At 35.1% G+C, this 20,749-nt stretch overlaps 1 protein-coding gene across 2 annotated transcripts; it reads left to right on the top strand.

Annotated features, from left to right (window-relative positions):
- Window positions 1-875: 875 nt before the first annotated feature.
- On the top strand, window positions 876-14,381 carry LOC125674425 (TIP41-like protein). 2 transcript variants are annotated; one of them, XM_056158260.1, is made up of 8 exons: window positions 876-942; window positions 2,296-2,446; window positions 4,144-4,323; window positions 4,742-4,844; window positions 7,152-7,283; window positions 12,222-12,317; window positions 13,490-13,552; window positions 13,641-14,381. In XM_056158260.1, the coding sequence occupies exons 2-8, from the start codon at window positions 2,322-2,324 to the stop codon at window positions 13,752-13,754; spliced, it is 813 nt and encodes a 270-aa protein (XP_056014235.1). In that variant the 5' UTR covers window positions 876-942; window positions 2,296-2,321; the 3' UTR covers window positions 13,755-14,381. The 2 variants fall into 2 exon arrangements, with proteins under 2 accessions (XP_056014235.1, XP_048767537.1); XM_048911580.2 differs by having other exon boundaries at window positions 882-974.
- The last annotated feature ends 6,368 nt before the right edge of the window (window positions 14,382-20,749 follow it).

Raw genomic sequence — 20,749 nt, 5'->3', positions numbered from 1 at the left:
CGATTTTAAAATCGCTATAACTTCCTTATATTTGGTGGAAACGTTATGAAATTCATACTGTGGGTATATGATACAAATGCCTGTTGAACGACATCAACAAAAATTCGGAATCATACACGCATGCGCGTGTATGCACGTGCAACGCTTTCTTTCATTTCTTGGTACTGAAATGACCATATTGAACGTACTACATGTAATTAAAGGCTAAAATAAAATGATTTTTTCCTATAGATTCACAAGGACATCACTTTTTAATTAGGGGAGGTTTGGGGAACATCTGTAACGGTCCCCGTTACAATTAGAACTAGTTACACCTGATTTTTATTGTTTTGGGTAATTTTTAAAAAATGGGTGGTGGTTGCTACCAATGGTAACCAAATAAGGCACTGTACACCTTGTCGATTACCAGATTTTGACAAAATTCTCAAAAAAGTCTTAAAATACATTGAAATAAATAATTATGACAAAAGAAAGTGAAACTGAAAACCTAACATGAATAGCTTTCTGCATGGTTTTCTCGTAGACATGCACTTAAATAACTGAATTGTTGCTCATGAAATGGTGCTCCATAATACATCAGTTGATTGATATCATCAAAAAAGATTTCTGATCATGGGTACAGTATCTTCTTACATGAAGAAAAAATGACATAGATTAAGCGAATACAGTGATGTGGTATTGATGTTATTGTATTAATAAAGCTAGGCTATCATTTAAATTAAATGAATGGAATTGTTTAAAATATTTATTAGACCGTAGAAACTATTTACTAGATCGATCTTGGCCAATATAACAATTTATCAAATCGTTCAAACAGTTTTCTACATAATTCCATCGATTTCATTTATCTATCTCCTATCGCTTATGTTGGACCAGACATCGGGTTCGATATTCGAAGAATTCACAGAAGTTTTGATTTGCAACTTTTTGGAAAAGAAAATTGTAATCGTTTATCATTTTATTGAGCGCAATAGGTAAATTGAATCCCCATTATTACATTGCAAGAAATCCAAGCAAACGAAGAGGATGGAGTTGTATAAATGTTGTATTGTTAAGTTATGGGGTGTTGGTTTACTGGGTAGCGTGCAGTCACTCTGTCCACAGACCCGAAGCTCCGTAAAATTAATTAGATTTGTGTCACATGATATAAAATCCCTATAAGGTTTGTCCTTATTATGATACAGTGCAAACACCTGCTCCAATCCTTTAATTTTTAAACCTGTAATTCGGTAAACAATGAATGATCATGTATATTTTTAGAACTTGTTTATAATGTAAACATGTGTAAGATAACAACATGCCATGTGTTCACTGCAGAAATCGGCTAGCCTCCAGTTACAGTGATTTTAAAATTTTAGGGTAGTAAAATGGATAGTAAACTACTTAACTAGCACTATTGTCTACTGGCTTAACTGCTATCCATATTTGAAAGAATGATTTCGCAAATGATGCATTACTTTGTAAAATTTTCATTTCACAATATATAAACCACTGACATGCAATACAGTCTTCACGAAAACATTTAAAACTTGCTGGCCGGTCGGACCAGTGAACTGTCTGAATTTACTGGCCCCCCCAAATCTCTCTTCACTCGCAACAAGACTACAAATTCACGTATTTTTCACAAACGAATGCACCTTAGGAAAGTAGCCTTCTCTATCAACATCAAATGTAAACGATTGATTAATTCTATAAACTATAGAAATTGCATAAAATTAGAGATAACTGCGATTGATGAAGTTCATTTTAATTGGAAAAAGCAGCAGTTACCACGAAACAGAATACGGCCATTTTTGTTGTTTCAATAAGTTGTTCATTAAATATTCACGTCGTCAACATACAAGTTATGTTGACAATTACAAGTATAGTTCTTTACTTTAGAGAAATAAACACCACATTGTCAAAACACTTACTTTATGTGCTATTTGTTGTTTTATTTTGATGGTAATTTAAGTAAATGAAACGTTTAGAATATCTAAATCCAACATTATATTTAATGTGACTTACAAAAAGTCTACAAGCCCATCAGACTTCCTGATTTTTTTATTTTCACTGTAAAATTCACTGGCCTCGGTCTTCGGACCACTGAGTTTTTGTGAAGACTGGCAATATTGACCTTTCAGCTTTCAATGCAAAAATCCCATAGCTAAAAAACAAAAAATAAAGTTGTGTCAGAGATATGAATATATGGAATAAATGTGTAGAAGGGTTTATGTGGTGTTAGATAAATATTAAGTTATAATCTTCGTTATTCAGCATGTTTGTGTAGATTAATAGCCATCATTTTATTGACAGATTCAGAAGCCCATGTGTCTTTGAGAATGTCAGGAGGGGAGGATGTCGCCGCCCGAGCTCGAGCCGTTACAGAGAGGTTCCAGTTTGGGCCATGGGACATCGTATCAGTCAAAAGTCACATCCTGAAATCAGAGGGACCCTCCAGAGAGAGGTGACATAAAATAAAAGTACTCCCCCCCCCCCCCCCCCCCCCCCCCCCCCGGGTTATTTTAAGGTCTTGATTTCAAGGGCCTGGGCCTTTCCATTTGGGAAAAATAGCGACATTTGCTTGAAATTGGGGAAAATGTTTCATACAAAGAAGTAGGGAGAAAACCAATCCAGAGTGCATTGAGGTATAATTGGACTCCTTCTGACTTTCAATCTGGTCAAAGCTTGCCTCTTTCAAATAAGCAGAGGTCAGAAAATTAAGTTTACTTAACAATTTTGCAGCAAACATTGTAATCTGTGGACATGTGAAGAAGATATATGAACAATTAGGCTACCCTCTTTGATTTGTTTTCATTGTTTGGGAATTTCAAAGGAAAATTTTTGAAAAATACCTGCTTTTTAGCATTGGGAATGGGGCCTTATTTCAGCCCCCCCCCCCCCCCCCCAGACCCTAAAAAAAAATCCCTGCCCCCTCTCCAGATGTAAAAATATAGGCCTACAGTAATGTACAATTCAGAGTTGTTAGAAAGTTTTTCAAGTAAGCTTTTCTGATCGCCTGTTGTCCATCGTCTGTCTGTAAACTCTTTACATTTTCGACTTCTTCTCCAGAACCATTGGGCCAATTATAACCAAACTTGGCCAAAAGCATCCTTTGGTGAAGGGCTTTCAAGTTTGTTCAAATGAAGGGCTATGTCAAAGGGGAGATAATCACAAAAATAGGGTGGGGTCATTTAAAAATCTTTTTCTGAAGAACCACTTGGCCAGAAGAGCTGAAATTTACATGAAAGCTTCCTTACATAATGCAGATTCATGTTTGTTAAAATCATGACCCCTGGGGGTAGTATGGGGCCACAATAGGGGATCACAGTTTTACTTACAAATATATAAGGAAAATCTTTAAAAATCATTTTCTCAAGAACCACTGAGGTTGGGGCCACAGTAGGGGATCAAAGTTTTTACATACAAATATATTTGGAAAATCATTAAAAATCTTCTTCTTCTTCTCCACCCCCCCCCCCCCCCCCCCCATCGGGAGTAGGTTGGGGCCACAATAGGGATTAAAGTTTTATCAGCCGATATATATATATCAGGGATTTTTTTAGGGTCTGTAGGGGGTCGAAATTCGGCCCCAGTCCCAATGCTGAAAAGCAGATGTTTTTCCGAAAATGATGTCTAAAAATTCCCAAATGGATGGTTTCATGAGAATATACTATGAGGGGCCATAACCTCAGTGCCACTCTGTTGCAAAAACATTTGTGACAGTTTTTTCTTTGTTAAAGACCGGAAATAAAAGCTTGTTTAAGCCAGCCACATTGATGATAAAATATCAAATGGCTAACTTTTTGCTTGTTTTTCTTATTTATTTGTATAAAACAAATTTCCCAATTTCAATCAAATATCGCTATTTTTCTCAAACTTTAGCCCCTGGATTCAAGTGGTAAAGAAATTCCTGCAAATAATTATATCAGGACAAAAAGTTTGAAATTCCAGAATATACAAATGCTTCTATTTTTACACAACAGACTTTTGCACCATTAAGCAACAATTATTTACTGTCAGATATTTTATTTGGGCTTCTTTACTCACTGCTCAAGTTAACACAGAAAACAAAATCTTGTTGCATATACTAAATATTAAAATAGATATGAATGTACTCTGTATTGAATCAGTTATCCCATAATACTATCTGTGATATTCTAGGTTTGAGTCCCAGCTGGAATTGCCTCAGGTCCCGGAGATGATCTTTGCTGATAATGTTTTACGGATGGTGCATTCTGATGGTTATGGGATAGAGTTCAATGCTTTAGATGCATTGAAGGGAGTGGATGCTCATTATGATCCTCTGAAAGTGGCTGTTTCTCAAGCTTGGAGGGAGGCAAGGTTAGTAATGATCGGTGTGTTGTTGCTATTTATTCTTAGTTTTTGTATGACCACATGTCCACCCTGATTTATTGACACCCCCTCCCCGACTCATCAATTTTAATTTTTAAGTTTTAATTCAGAATGTAGAAAATAAACTTCATGTTCAATGGTATGTAATGCCTCAGATTTCTTGTGACCATGGACATCACAGAGATATTTACCACACAGATGAAGAACTACATTTACAGGATATTGCTATGCATATACATAGTTCTGTATAAGCGTATTTCTAATCAAGACTTATTCCTTCATGATTGATGCAAATCATATGGTGAAGAAAAGCCACACAAACATCTGTCTGAATCAGATTCTATGATTTTGTGTTCTGCAGACATGCTTGATTTTCTAAAATGTTTTATCTTTTCTGTTTAAATAGGGCGGACTGTGAACACATTAATGATGTGGTGAAACCATTTGATTGGACATATACCACAGACTATAAAGGGACTCTCATCGGAAAGCCGGGAAAAGGCATCACAGTAAATTCATTATCAAGTACATGACATGTATTACTTTCATAGTTGCCAATTCACCCGATTTCATTGGGCTACATTTGATATTTTGACCCCCATAACCCAATTGTTTTTTTTTTTGACCCAGTGGGTCATGCTTTTCACCTGATTTTTGTTGAAGAATTAAAGAATAATCAATTTCCAGATTAGTTTTGTAAGTTAGTTCAGTTTCCAGTTTGCAAGCTTGTATCAACGAAAATAATGCTGACAACTGTTATAGCTAAATTGCTGTATAGGGGAATAATTTCATGGGTTGTAATTGTTGCGTTTTTTTTTTTTTTTTCATTTTAGACGCATTCATGAATTCTTAAATTCATGGATTCGAATCACTATAAGCCCCCCCCCCCCCCCTTTTTTTAAAACACATTGTGTGTTATAGAATAATAAAAAATAAAATATTCACGGTTTCTTAGATTCGCTGATTTGTCGAGACTGAATTTAGCGAAAATTTTCACCACAATTTATTTTCCCCCTATACAGTATTAAAGCCGGTGACAGATATGAACAATTATCTGTAAGTATTTATGAAAAACTAGGGGCTGAAATCATTTTGTGAAATGGCTTTTGATAGGAAAAGATCTATATCAGGACCAGTAGGGTCAGTGCAGATAAAGACAAATGATATCAATGTATGTGTTCATATCAGAGAATTTCAGAGAATGACTTTCCATGGGTAAAAGAAAGTGATTGGGAAAAAAATATTTCTTTTGTATTTTGAGTAATTCACACTTTTCTGTTATATCTACAAATGATCTGATAATACATGCAAAAATCATGTAAATAAATCTTTTGGCATTTTAAAAAGTCTTCTAAATAATTGTTGTATTTTTTGATATCGTCTTAAGATCTCGAAAGCAAAGTTACTGCAGCAGAAACTTTTTTTTTTCTAAATTCCTAGCAGAACACAACCAGTCTGTGTCTAGCTCTGAATGTTGTCCATTCTGTCTTTAAAATTCAAAATATCTTACTTTCTGCAAATTTATGACATTATCATTGGTTTATATCGATCACGTAAAGATCACATATATTCCATGCACCATCAGTGGTAGTTGTATACATGGTTAATAGACAAGTTATTTCATCATGTTTACATAGGTTTCAAAGTGGCGGACTTCTCAGTAATACAGCTGTAAAGTCTGGTAGGAAAGATAAATTTCAAACGGTTAACACTAAATGTGGACAATACATTAATGGAAATATTTGAAATACGCAGTTTCTCACATCACTTGTGTGTTATGTCATTGTTGTTTCAGGTCGCAGCGCATCCTACTTGATTGACAAGTGAAATAATCATGAAATTAATTTTAGTTTTTCCCCAAAAACACTGAACACTCTAAACTATATGTATTTTCTGTCAATACTATTATTATCTTGATTTCTCTGAACAATGAGATTAAATTTACCCATGTTTACAGGGATATTGAACACCTTAATTAGATGTAATTAAATCAGTGGGTGAGATATATTTGCTACATAGTGTTTAGATGGACTGTTTTGGATTATTACGTGGTCAGTAAATTCTATCAGGAGTGAGATTAAAGCTTGAGTTTCATGCAAGGTGAAGATAACGAACAGTGATCAATCTCATAACTCCTATAAGCAATACAAAATAGATAGTTGGGCAAACACGGACACCTGGACATACCAGAGGTGGGATCAGGTGCCTAGGAGGAGTAAGCATCCCCTGTTGACCGGTCACACCCGCTGTGAGCCCTATATCCTGATCAGGTAAACGGAGTTATCCGCAGTCAAAATCATTGTGCCAAGAACGGCTTAACAATCGGTATGAAACACGTCAGACAGCATTTGACCCAATGCGAGGTTGTATTGACGAACTAGATCGTTATAACGACCATAGAATTTGCGAAATGCTCCATATGGAATTCACTGACCATGTATCTTCTGTATAAGTTCAACTACACGCTGTGTAACTAATAATGTGCCGCTGTAACTTTCAATTCTTCTGCACAATCAAATACTTCACAATGCAGAGAATACTGTTTGATGTTCCTTTGAAATACATGTATAAGCACTTGGTATTATGGCAAATGTTTCAAAAATGTTTATTATTTTTCAAAAATGCGCTATGACCAGATTTTTTGCATCTGAAAGAGGGTATTGACCAGATTTTCACATACTGGAAGTTGGCAAATGAATTACTGAAACATTGCTCAGAATTGAATGTTGGAGAATGTAAATCAGACTTAGAAAATCATGAAATATAATAGCAGTTGCATATATGGAGGAAGTGAAGATTTTCCTCGAATATTTTAGGTGTCAGAAACAACGGAGAGAATTGATATTGAAAAGCTGAAGGTAAGGGAGAAGATCCTGTTTTATGAAGATATGCTGCTGTTTGAAGATGAGCTTGCTGATAATGGAACATCAGTTCTTAATGCCAGAATGGTAAGTCAAAAAAGTTCAAAATAAGTTGTTTTCAATGAGACTCATTAAGGAAGTCTCCCTGTAAAATCCAGATGAGGAATTTTCCCATAATAATTTTAAGGGAGGAAAAATGAAGTTAGTTGAGGAAATTCTGTCAAAGATGTGTACATGGAAACTTAAATGTATTATAAAGTCATTTGAATTTTTCATGGGTTGCTGAAATTTTACTCTTTGGGATGAAATTTTCTGGATTCTTTACATTGAAACATTATATAAATCAATGTGTTTAATTTTGCCACCCTTCGTCGGGAACTGTTATATCTCCATATGAGTGAAAAATTCTCAAGAGAGACAATCAATCAATTCCATAGGTACCCATGAAATCTGTCCCCCCACAGAGTATAATCAGCGATTCCTAAGTTCTTATCACTTTTAATATTAGGTTGTTAGATTGCTATGCTTTAGTGATATACTTTTTGTAGGTCTTTGCATTGTTAGGATGTCTGTTTTTGGTGTTATAGCTTTCTGTGTTGTTGAGATGTACAACATGGATGTCTAAATTCACCTACAGCAATATGGTGTGCCGACAGATCTTCCTCAAGTTCAGATGATCTGTGCGATTAGCCATGACAGTTTCTACATGCATCAATGATTGGAAAATTGGGTCAATTTTCATGTTATTCTGTACATTGAAACAATATAAATCCAGTAATTTGTCAGGGTTATAAATCCCACAGGTATTCACAAAATCTGAGTCCTCACAGAGTATAATCAGTAATTCTGTAGTACATACAGTTGTTGGTGAATTGATTATTTGTTTCACGTCCTGTCAAGAATATTTCACTCATATTGAGACATCATCAGCTGTTGGTGAATTACCAGAAATTTAGACCTATGCTTAGCGTTCTAGCAGTAAGGGTTCTTATTGTACCAACGCCTGCCATGACACAGTACCTCCGTTTTTAAGGTCATATCTCAAAGACCTGTAATTCTCACTTCTAAATGCCAACCGTTTGACAAAGGAACAATCACTACCTATGTCAACGTGTTAGGTTAGACGTGGCCATGACATGGGCAGGGCTTGAACTCGCAACCTCCTGGTTTCGATGTGGACGCTCTATGACTGAGCTACCGTGATCGATCGCTTGTTGGTGTTCAATTTTGCCAATTTTTGTTGATATTTATCTTGTTGTTGTTAGGTTGCCAGTTTTAAGTGATGTTGTTCTTGTTGTTTTTAGGTTGCCAGTTTTAAGTGATGTTATTCTTGGCATTGTTACATTGCCAGTTTTAGTTGATAATGCTCTTTTTGTTAGGTTGCCAGTTTTAAATGATATACAGTGAAACTTCTCTAAACTGGCCCCTCCGAAAACCGGTTCTCCCTGAATATCGGTCGATTTTCAAAGTCCTGGCAAAAATCTTCACATTTCCTTACAAAGAAACTCTTACAAAACTGGCCACCCCTGGAAACCGGACATCGGCCACTTTTTTAAGTACATTTGTTAATGAACATGGGTAATTTACCCTTATAATACTGGCCACTTTTTTAAGACAAGAAAATTTTGGCCAGAGGTGTGCAAATTGACTGATCAACTGACCAGGTGGGAAATTATCAACTGGAGGTGTGAAAAACCCAAGTGGCCTCTATAATTTCTATTGTTTACCTGTGCTGTCCTTAGTGTTAAGTGACACTTGGCTTCTCCAAGTGACCCTTCCAAATTCCATACCAAATGTAAAAAACAACAGTTAGGAATACATTGAATGAATACAGTATTAAACGCCATATTGTTGCACCATACTATCGCATGGATATAAGCAGTAGTTAATAAAGAACAAACCCATGACTGTTAATGATAACTGTTAAAAAATAAATCAATTTTCTTGGTTTCAATAGACTTAAAATTTCTAAGAAATATTCAAATTACAATTTCATATTTCCTATTGTACTTTTCAAAAACGTGAAAACAAATTTGTTAATGATATAAGCGATGAATGTAGAGTTTTTATAAGAGGAATCTCTATGTATCCTGTTATAGATTTTCAGTTTAAAATTAGATGATTTCAGCGAGAATTTATAATTATCTGTAGGTACAAACGGACTAATCTGATCTCCACCGATAATTGATCATAGATCACCAGAACAAAATGAACAGTACACACTTCGTGAATATTGAGATGAAATTTAACTAAATGCTAAATTCTCAGTAAACCGGCCATCCCTCTAAACTGGTCGTTTTTTTTCGGTCCGAGAGCCGGCCGGTTTAGAGAAGTTTCACTGTAGTTCTTGTTGTTGTTAAGTTACCACTGTTAGGTGTTAATAGTTCTTGTTGTTGTTAAGTTACCACTGTTAGGTGTTAATAGTTCTTGTTGTTGTTAAGTTACCACTGTTAGGTGTTAATAGTTCTTGTTGTTGTTAAGTTACCACTGTTAGGTGTTAATAGTTCGTGGTGTTGTTAAGTTACCACTGTTAGGTGTTAATAGTTCTTGTTGTTGTTAAGTTACCACTGTTAGGTGTTAATAGTTCTTGTTGTTGTTAAGTTACCACTGTTAGGTGTTAATAGTTCTTGTTGTTGTTAAGTTACCACTGTTAGGTGTTAATAGTTCGTGGTGTTGTTAAGTTACCACTGTTAGGTGTTAATAGTTCTTGTTGTTGTTAAGTTACCACTGTTAGGTGTTAATAGTTCTTGTTGTTGTTAAGTTACCACTGTTAAGTGTTAATAGTTCTTGTTGTTAAGTTACCACTGTTAGGTGTTAATAGTTCTTGTTGTTGTTAAGTTACCACTGTTAAGTGTTAATAGTTCTTGTTGTTGTTAAGTTACCACTGTTAGGTGTTAATAGTTCTTGTTGTTGTTAAGTTACCACTGTTAGGTGTTAATAGTTCGTGTTGTTGTTAAGTTACCACTGTTAGGTGTTAATAGTTCTTGTTGTTGTTAGGTTACCACTGTTAGGTGTTAATAGTTCGTGGTGTTGTTAAGTTACCACTGTTAGGTGTTAATAGTTCTTGTTGTTGTTAAGTTACCACTGTTAGGTGTTAATTATTCTTGTTGTTGTTAAGTTACCACTGTTAGGTGTTAATAGTTCGTGGTGTTGTTAAGTTACCACTGTTAGGTGTTAATAGTTCTTGTTGTTGTTAAGTTACCACTGTTAGGTGTTAATAGTTCTTGTTGTTGTTAAGTTACCACTGTTAGGTGTTAATAGTTCTTGTTGTTGTTAAGTTACCACTGTTAGGTGTTAATTGTTCTTGTTGTTGTTAAGTTACCACTGTTAGGTGTTAATAGTTCTTGTTGTTGTTAAGTTACCACTGTTAGGTGTTAATAGTTCTTGGTGTTGTTAGATTTCCGGCTTTATGTGATATCGTTCTTGGTGTTGTTAGATTTCCGGCTTTATGTGATATCGTTCTTGGTGTTGTTAGATTTCCGGCTTTATGTGATATCGTTCTTGGTGTTGTTAGATTTCCGGATTTATGTGATATCGTTCTTGGTGTTGTTAGATTTCCGGATTTATGTGATATCGTTCTTGGTGTTGTTAGATTTCCAGCTTTATGTGATATCGTTCTTGGTGTTGTTAGATTTCCGGCTTTATGTAATATAGTTCTTGGTGTTGTTAGATTTCCGGCTTTATGTGATATCGTTCTTGGTGTTGTTAGATTTCCAGCTTTAAGAAAGTTTCCCAGTTTACTTTCGGGAGGTCGGTGGTCTCTTCGCAGGTGCATTGCAGGTTTCTCTCTTCCACCAATAAAAATGGGCGCCAACAGATAACTGAAAAATTGTTGAGTATGGCGGAAAACATCAATCAATCAATCAATCATTCTTAAGGTGTCCGTTTTTGGTGTTATAGCTTTCTGTGTTGTTGAGATGTACAACACAGATGTCTAAATTCACCTACAGCAATATGGTGTGCCGACAGATCTTCCTCAAGTTCAGATGATCTGTGCGATTAGCCATGACAGTTACTACATGCATCAATGATTGGAAAATTGGATCGATTTTCATATTATTCTGTACATTGAAACAATATAAATCCAGTAGTTTTTCAGGGTTATAAATCCCACAGGTATTCACAAAATCTGAGTCCTCACAGAGTTTTGTCAGTAATTCCATAGTACATACAGTTGTTGATGTTCAATTTTGCCAATTTTTGTTGATATAGTTCTTAGTGTTGGTACATTGCAAGTTTTAAGTGATATTGTTCTTGGTGTTGTTAGGTTGCCAATATTAGGTGTTATTATTTTTGGAGTTGTAAGATTGCCAGTATTAGGTGCTATTTTTTTTGGAGTTGTAAGATTGCCAGTTTTAAATGATACTCACTTTGTAACTCTCTGCCATTATGATGCCAGTTTATGGTGATAAAGCCCTCCATATTGTTAGGTTTCCAGTTTTTGTGTATAGCACTCAATGTTGTTAGGTACAATACAGATGTCTAAATTTACAAACAGCAATAAAGTGTGCCAATTGATCTTCCTTAAGTTCAGATGATTTATGCAACAAGCCATAACAGTTACATGTATCAATGATTGAAATATTGCAATAGAAATGTATAGATCTTGAGCAATCTGCATCCCAGGCACAGCAATATGAATGTTCAATCATTGATCTTTATACAGTAAGGCATCATGATACAGAGACTTAGAGATGAGGATGTGATTGGCTGTTTGAATTAGATGTGATAGGTGATTTATATCTAGGTCACTTAGGTGAATGTATTGTGACTGGTCTATGGACCCCACTATCGTTTTGTAATGAAGATATGCATAAGAATACACTGTATGAATGTTCCTTTACGAGTCGTCTATCTGATACGGAGGTGTTTTATTTTACGAGTCGTCTCTCTGATACACAGGTGTTTTATTTTACGAGTCGTCTATCTGATACGGAGATGTTTTATTTTACGAGTCGTTTATCTGATACAGGGGTGTTTTATTTTACAAGTCGTCTATCTGATACGGGGGTGTTTTATTTTCAGAGAGTGATGCCATCTGGTTTCTTTGTCTTGATAAGATTCTTCATGAGAGTGGACAACGTCATGATTAGAGTCAATGACACAAGACTGCATTACGAGGTTAGATTTATATGTGCAATAATTGACAATATATTTCAGTTCTGTAAATATTTAAGTGAATGAGCTCAAAATTGTTTATTATGAAGTATATGTTATTGACTAAATATCAGGAAATGTACCCGCCAAAGGTCTTTGTACAGTAAACTGCACTGAGCTTGTGAGGTTTGTTATTTGTACAAAGACCGAGGGTAGACATGTTCCTCAATATTCAGTCAATTATCTTTTTATTAGGCATTTTTCACATTATGCGTATTTCTTATTCTAACTTTACTTATTTACATTGTGGGCCACACAGGGGGTGTTTACCTTCATAATCATTTGTAAACAGATATAATGTCATGATTGGGTTCTATGGGGATCCAGGTTAGAAGAAGTCCTCAGCACCCTTTGCTTGTCATAAGAGGTGACTAAATGGGGCGGTCCTTTGGATGAGACCACAAAAACCGAGGCCCCATGTCACAGCAGGTTTGGCACGATAAAGACCTTCAAACCGGCAATGGTGAAATCTCCATATGAGCAAAATATTCTTCAGAGGGACGTTAATTAATATACAATCAATCAACAAATGAGTTCTGCTTTCACAGATGAGTTTAAGTAGTCTTTGAGATTTTTACAGTGCTAGCTGTTATGACCCAGGGAAAGCCCTGGTACTCTACAAAGCCTACTGAAATTTTTTTCAAAAGATGAGAACTTAAGGGACTGGTTTACGTGTTTAAAGAATTTTTTTTATTTTTGATGTGAAACATTAAAAATATAACTCATTTAATATTGACTGCCAATAATTTGATCGTCTGTATGCAAGGATAAGAGCAATATTTTAGCCTTAACTCTGTGTTATGTAAACAATGACTCAATTGCTTCTTAATTTTGCAGTCACAAATTTAACGTTTAAATGACACATTTTACATAAAGAACACTTGAAATGTGATTGATATACATGTAATAAACTTATATCGATATCCATTTCTTTTGAAAACTTCATGAACAATAACATACCGTACTCTTTGTTTACAAAAGAAATGATAACCTCGTTTAAATGAGCTTCTGTGATATTTTGTATAACCTTAATTTTTTGTGAAACCTTTAAATCACATTAGACAGTAGATTTTAATTATTAAAAGTGAAAAACAATCATGAATCAGTCCCTTTAATGTTTTTTTTTCAATATGTAGGTGGGGAAGAAGTACATGTTACGAGAATTCACAAGCAAAGATGACCAAGTCAAAGATATCAAGGTATAACTTGTTTTCTGTATGTGATGAATCCACATGCATGTGATTCCATAGAATTAAATGTATAAGATCTCAAAATCTTTAAATTTAGGCATCGCCTCACGTCTTAACGAATCCAAATGAGGTTGCAAATCACCTGACACTGAGGAAGGAAGTGTGTGAAAAGTTACTATTCCCAGAGACTTCTAGTGATGATAGAAGCTAGTAGTGGTTCAATTTTATAACAGCTTGATGAATAACAGACCGTTAGGAATTAAAGGAAAAGTTTTTGACAGTGATCTAGCTGTATTTAAAAAAAATCTGAAAAGTTTTTAATCAAGGCTTACATGTAGTTTAATTTGTCAGATGCCGGTATTAATTAAGCAGAAAAGAAATCTGGATGTATTGTATAGTTAGAGATTCGCATCACTGTGTAATGTTAATGTATATTTTTTTTAAAGAAGCGATATTGGTGTCTCTTATTTTACAAGAGTTCTCTCAAAATGTTACATAACAAATGAGCTAGTTTAGAAATTATTAGTATAATTTCAGTTGAATGAATTTTAGCGAACATAAAAATCTTCATCCAGTATGAAGTACTAGTATTCATTCATGTATACATGTCAACTGTTATCTCGAGTATAGTGAAATGATGTCGTGTGAATGATGTTCTGAAATGAAACCATTACAGTGGATTACTATTATTTTAATAGAGTTAACACTGATTTATATGTCGTATTTTAACTGTAAGAATATTGGAGTCTCTTTTATGGTGTGCGAGGAAACTATTCTTACCTGAAAAACCACTGAGATGTGTTGTTGGGATATTAAATTGTAAAAGTCAGCTAAAAAATTTGTGTGTTTATTTTAAAGACCTAATATGTCATTGTTCGTGTGAAGGTAAACTGTGGGGGGGTTATGTGATCACATTCTCTAATCACATTTTAATGTTGCCAGGATAGGTTTGCTTGTTGCATATTCATTAAATATCGCAGGTCTGTTTTCTCATTGTCTGCAATACTTACACCGTATAGGCCCCACAATGCACAGAGTGCAGATGACACCAAAAATAGAAGGAAAAATTGAAATAGTTGTTGTCCATATAAAGCATCAGCTACATCAATTTAATTACAAAAACTTTACAAATGAATTCTTTCACCATCTTTTGATCTTGTTGAACACTCAGCTCTACTGCCTAAATTTAAACAACCTAAGAATGTGTCTCCTCCATGTTCTTTGTGTCGTCACCACACAGGCTTCCTCAGCAGGAGAAAGTTGCGTAGTGCAGAGGAACCTGTACTGTACCTTTACAGGTTTGGTTTTCGTGTTTGATCTTGGGTGATTCCGAGGCTTCTGGCATAAGTCTGAAGGATTATATGCTTGAGAAGAATAGCTAACATGGAATAAACTTGCATGTTGTGTGTGGTTCCAATGCAGACAGCTCTTGGTCTTGTCTAGTTTACTTCTGATCCGCTGGGTTCTCTGTCTCAATTTGTCAGATATACACACTCTGATCTCTATTTCTTTCAAATATGAGGCAAACCAGTCCATTGCTAATGGATTAAATTTGTAACATTTTAGTTTCAAAAGATGAAATTCTTCAGAATCATACTTCAGTTTTAGACACATCTAATATTACGGTCAATGGGATGGATGAATATGAGTTACCGTACCTATACTAGATTACAAAACTTTATTAAACCTTTACAAAGAAAGATACATTGCTGGATGGAATAAATGCTCTACCAAGCCCATATCTTTGCTCCTCATGAAAATATCAACAGCTGTGAAGGAGAAACTTCTAACGTCCTGTGCCACAACATATACCAGAAGTGGTGTAAATCAAATGTGGATTCTAAAGAACTTTTAGTACATTTGAAATCGCAAAACGTTTCTCAAATTAACAACATTAAAACATATGACTTTTCAACATTTTACACGCCAATTCCTCATGGTAAATTAAAGACTAGACTTTTTGACAGCATAGACAGTTGCTTCAACAAAAATGGAAAAAAGAAATATTCGTATCTGATGATCAGTCATCCAAAAAAATACTTTGTTAAACACCACTCTGATTCCACGCACAAGTACTCTGAATTTGAAATAAAAAATATGCTGGAGTTCCTCATTGACCATGCCTTCGTAGTGTTTGCTGATCAGGTCTTCCAACATTCTGGATATGCCAGAGGTGGGATCAGGTGCCTAGGAGGAGTAAGCATTCCCTGTCGACCGGTCACATTCGCCGTGAGCCCTATATCTTGATCAGGTAAACGGAGTCATCCGTAGTCAAAACCAGTGTGCCAAGAACGGTGTAACAATCGGTATGAAAAACGTCGGACAGCATTTGACCTAATGATGGGTTGTATTGGCAAACGATCTACGTTATAACGACCATAGAATTTGCGAAATGCTGACTTTAAACGAGATTGTTGGAACCCCTGCACCATCAACTTGTTTGTCAGTAGCCTGCTTCGATTTAAAAAAAAATGACCATAAACAGAACAATCAATCAATCGAATCAGTTGAGACTTAAGAAATATAAACACCATATGTAGGTGATAATGGAATATTTGCTACATAAATATGGGAAGTTGACGATGGAGAAGCTTAAATCATCCCGTTTGTCATAAAGTTGAATTGTTAGTTTGCCGTTAATATCTACTTTCAATAAAATACTTAAATATGAAGCAGAAGCGGATAGCTCTGTGGTGTCTTTTTATTTCGAGTTCACAGGGATATATCGAATCAACATATGAGTGAAAATTAATATTGTTAATAGATAAATCGATATATCTAAATGTCGAAGTGAAGGCCACAGCAAAAGATTTTTACTTCTCACGTAGAAGTTTTTGAATAAATTCTGCTTCATAGGAATATGAAAACCGGTCAGCTAAGAAAGGAGCACAATTCGTGCCCATGGGAATTCCATCAGACTGTTTGAAGAACTCCAGCATATATTTTATTTCAACTGCAGAGTACTTTTGCGAGGAATCAGAGTGGTGTTTAAGAAAGTAATTTTCGGATGGGTGATCACTAGATAGGAATATTTGCATTTTCCATTTTTGTTGAAGAAGCAAATGTCAATGATGCCAACAAGTCTAATCTTTAATTTATCGTGAGGATTCGTCGTGTAAAGTGTTGAAAAGTCATACGTTTTGATGTTGATTTGAGAAAAGTTTTGCGATTTCAAGATTACTAAAAGTTCATTAGAAGTTTTTAGAATCCACATTTGGTTTACACCACTTCTGACATATGTAGTGGCACAGTGCGTTTGACGTTTCTCCTTCACATATGTTAATGTTTTCATAAGGAGCAAAGATGGGGACTTGGTAGAACATTCACTGGATCCAGCAATGTATCTTTGTGTGTAAGGGATTTTATGAAGTTCAAGAATCACGGCGTGTGCATACAAGTTGAATGACTCACGTTATGAATTCCGTTGCAGTTATGAGACTACATCTTTAATTTTTTTAAATATAATTTATTGCTTATATTTACACTTTTAAAACCATTTTCACCAATATGAACGTTAGACAGTTCACAACTTTTTGAAAGTTATCTAACTGTAAACAGCGTGTATATATATATATATATATATATATATATATATATATATATATAAATATCCAACGATGACTAAGTACACATGATCCACATTTAATTAATTACACTTCGCGCTTTCGTCGTGTAATTCGGCTCCTCAGAGTGTAACAAGTTTTACAAAAAGAAAGTAGACATTAACGGCGAACTGACAACTCAACTGTATGACAAACGGAATAATTTCAGTTTCTCCATCGTCAACTTCCTATATGTAATTAGCAATATTCCATTATCATTTGCATATGGTGTTTATATCTCTCAACTGATTTGATATGCAAGAGCTTGTTCTGCGTATGGTCAGTTTTTAAATCGAGACAAGCTACTGAAAAACAAGTTGATGGTGTACATGGGTTTCAACAGTCTCGATTGAAATCTGCATTTCGCAAATTCTATGGCCGTTATAACGATCTAGTTCGTCAATACAACCTATCATTGGGTCAATTGCTGTCTAACATGTTTCATACCGATTGTTAGGCCGTTCTTGGCACACTGATGTTGACTACGGATAACTCCGTTTACCTGATCATGATATAGGGCTCACGGCGGGTGTGACCGGTCGACAGGGGATGCTTACTCCTCCTAGGCACCTGATCCCACCTCAGGTGTGTCCAGGGGTCCGTGTTTGCCAACTCTCTATTTTGTATTGCTTATACATGTAGGAGTTATGGGATTGCTCACTGTTCGTTATCTTCACCTTTCATTGGTTGAACTATTACTATTCTTCATAACAATGACAAGAACATACGCTTGAAATCAACAAATTGAAATCATGTAGTAACTGATGAGAGTCCCCCTACAAACAATTTAGAAATAGAATTATGGAGGGAAAATTAGGTTGTGTAAGGTGATGAAGTCTTATCACCACCCTCCGATTTAAGATTTTTTGAAGATAAGGTAAACCTTTTTTGCTTGTGAAAAATTTAAGAGAAGTCAACATCTTTCCAACGGTTGTGCCCCCTTTGAAAGTCGATGCACTACGTACCCAATCAGTATGATTTAATACGATCAAAGTCTCAAACGTTTTCAAACATGTTATAAAAAAAAACAACGATGTAGTGTGTTATTTCGTATGTAGCTGTTTTAAACTGAAAAAATAAATTAAGCGTAAGAGGAGATGTAAGACGGATTCTGAAATTTGTTGAGCAAACAGTTCCGAACTACAACGACGTGTTTTTAATAATAACTGTCAAGAACTACGTTTCACACAGTGTGGGAGCAAATTTCGCCCTACGATGAATTCAAAGTTGTAATTGAAGGTGGAAATATACTACTTTGATTTGAGAACAATTGCTCATAACTTTGTGGTATCTAATATCCCCCCTTCAAATAGCTTACAGATTTGGAGTTTACAGAATTTAGCGTCACCCAATCTCGGCGAAGAATTGTCAGGGTAATCTATGGTTATTTAAGATAAAAATCATACCCTGGCCGGATGTCAATGAAGTAGAATTTGTCAAAGACCAGTTTGTAATAAAATGTGGATTTCCAAATGTAATTGATGCTGTGAACGGTACCCACTCGCTACAAGAGGAGTTGGGTGATGATGATATGGATATGGAAATAATGAGTACAAAATATGATTGACGGCCGATTAGATAAAAAAAATAAAAAAAGAAGAAAAAGAAAAGGATGATCGAGGACCAATTAAATGATAAAAAAGAGAAAGGTCCTTTTATCCACGTAGGTTGCTGCACAAGGTAGATACCTTCATATAACATTAGTTTTTAGATTGGGAGGAGGTCGAAACATTCTTCCGGAATGTTGCAATTCTATGTCTAATAAGATGTATCCGAATATGGAGCTAGAGATGTGAAAGTCATAACTTATGACGCAACAGATCTAAGTCGTTAAAACAGGTAGCGACAGTTCCATCGGCAAAAGCTCGGCATCAGGGGTGAATATCACGGGTCCTCAGAGATGACCTTAAAAACGAATGTCCCATGTCACAGTAGTTGCAGCATACTAAAGAACCCTCACTGCTAAATGACCGTAAGCGCCGAACATAGGTCTAAATTTGATTTGTTATTTGCTATCATTTACAATATCAATCAATCCTAAATCATTAATAAATTGTAAACTCTTTACTGGTGTTATCATTCGGATGTGTTGACCATAGTTCAGGAATAACGACACCTGGGTTGAATTTTACTAGAGCCAGTGTGAACAGGGCATTCGATCACCCGAGTTAATCCCCTGATATACTGGTTCTGGTTATAGAATTTTGGTCGTTGTGACCCTTATATAGAATTTGGGTTCCCGTGGTCAAGATTCCCGTTACACGTTTAAAAATTCCCTCATGTACATAAATAATATCATACTACAGAAACAGCGGCAAAGTTCAGGTTCATCTGCTATAAAAAACAATATAATTTTTTCTGCTATATAATCTAAATATATATATGTGTTTGAAAAGTGCGGGGAGCTATTTCTGTCTTGTATATTAACGGTATGATATATATATATATATATATATATATATATATATATATATGTAAAACTTATACGGTACCAATTTTGATGCACCATATATATATATATATATATAAGAATGTGGACAACCCCGGTAATTTCGCTGATGACTGTTGATATGTTGTTAAATGGATAGTTTGAGTATGCATTTGTTCCCAACACTTTTCATGTGAAGGAGTTTTATTTTTTTCAGAGTATATCAATAAAAATTCAGCTGGTTACCCGCATGAACCTGAACTTTCGTTCACAAGTAGGGCCTCTTGCTGTTTTTCAAAAATAAAGTGTTACGTGATATTTAACTGACGTCACGGGAAATTACCATGAGGGGAATTTACGGTAGCGCAGTCACATTCAACATATGGGTAGTATCGTTTCGGTGTTTAACAGAAACAAGTGTAATGATACCTGTGAATTTGAGGTGCAATTTCACCCCATGATTATTGTGCATTTGACTATGGAAGCCCTTAACCTAGTTGCGTATTTGTTGTAACCTGCCACTGATGTTATCATCAATAATTACAACATACACATTCAGTAGACTACTTCGTGATGTTCTAAAGATTCTTCCCGTAAACCTCGGTACGACAGTGTTGCGTTGTTGATAGAAAATACCTTTTGAACTGTTAAACCATAGACATTAAAGGCTGCAGTTCCTGTACATGCTGCCAATATAACTGTTATGCCATCAGGATTTCCGAATGTTTTCTGAAGAATTTTTGTAGCAGCATATCGAACACAGTGGATCAAATGGGACTTGCCTGTCGCTGCCCCTCCATTAGCAAAGACATGGAAAGGTTCTACATTATTATGGCATGTCAAACGTTGCAACATTTGATCTTTTTCATTTGTATTGTATAATTTTCCATTTGTATTCTATATTTTCCATTTGCATTGTATAATTTTTCATTTGCATTGTATAAATTCCATTTGTATTGTATAATTTTTCATTTGTATTCTATATTTTCCATTTGTATTGTATAATTTTCCATTTGTATTCTATATTTTCCATTTGTATTATATAATTTTTTCGTTTGTATTGTATAATTTCCAGTTGCATTGCAAAATCTTTCATTTGTATTGCATACGAGGGATTGTTTATTTTGATTTGTTACGAAGGATTCCATTAGTTTAGGTCCCACTTATATTTAGCCG

The sequence above is a fragment of the Ostrea edulis genome, chromosome 3 (genome assembly GCF_947568905.1).
Source record: "Ostrea edulis chromosome 3, xbOstEdul1.1, whole genome shotgun sequence".
Lineage (NCBI taxonomy): Eukaryota > Metazoa > Mollusca > Bivalvia > Ostreida > Ostreidae > Ostrea > Ostrea edulis.
Note: the sequence above shows the minus strand (reverse complement) of the source record. Positions and strands in the feature narration are given on the sequence as shown.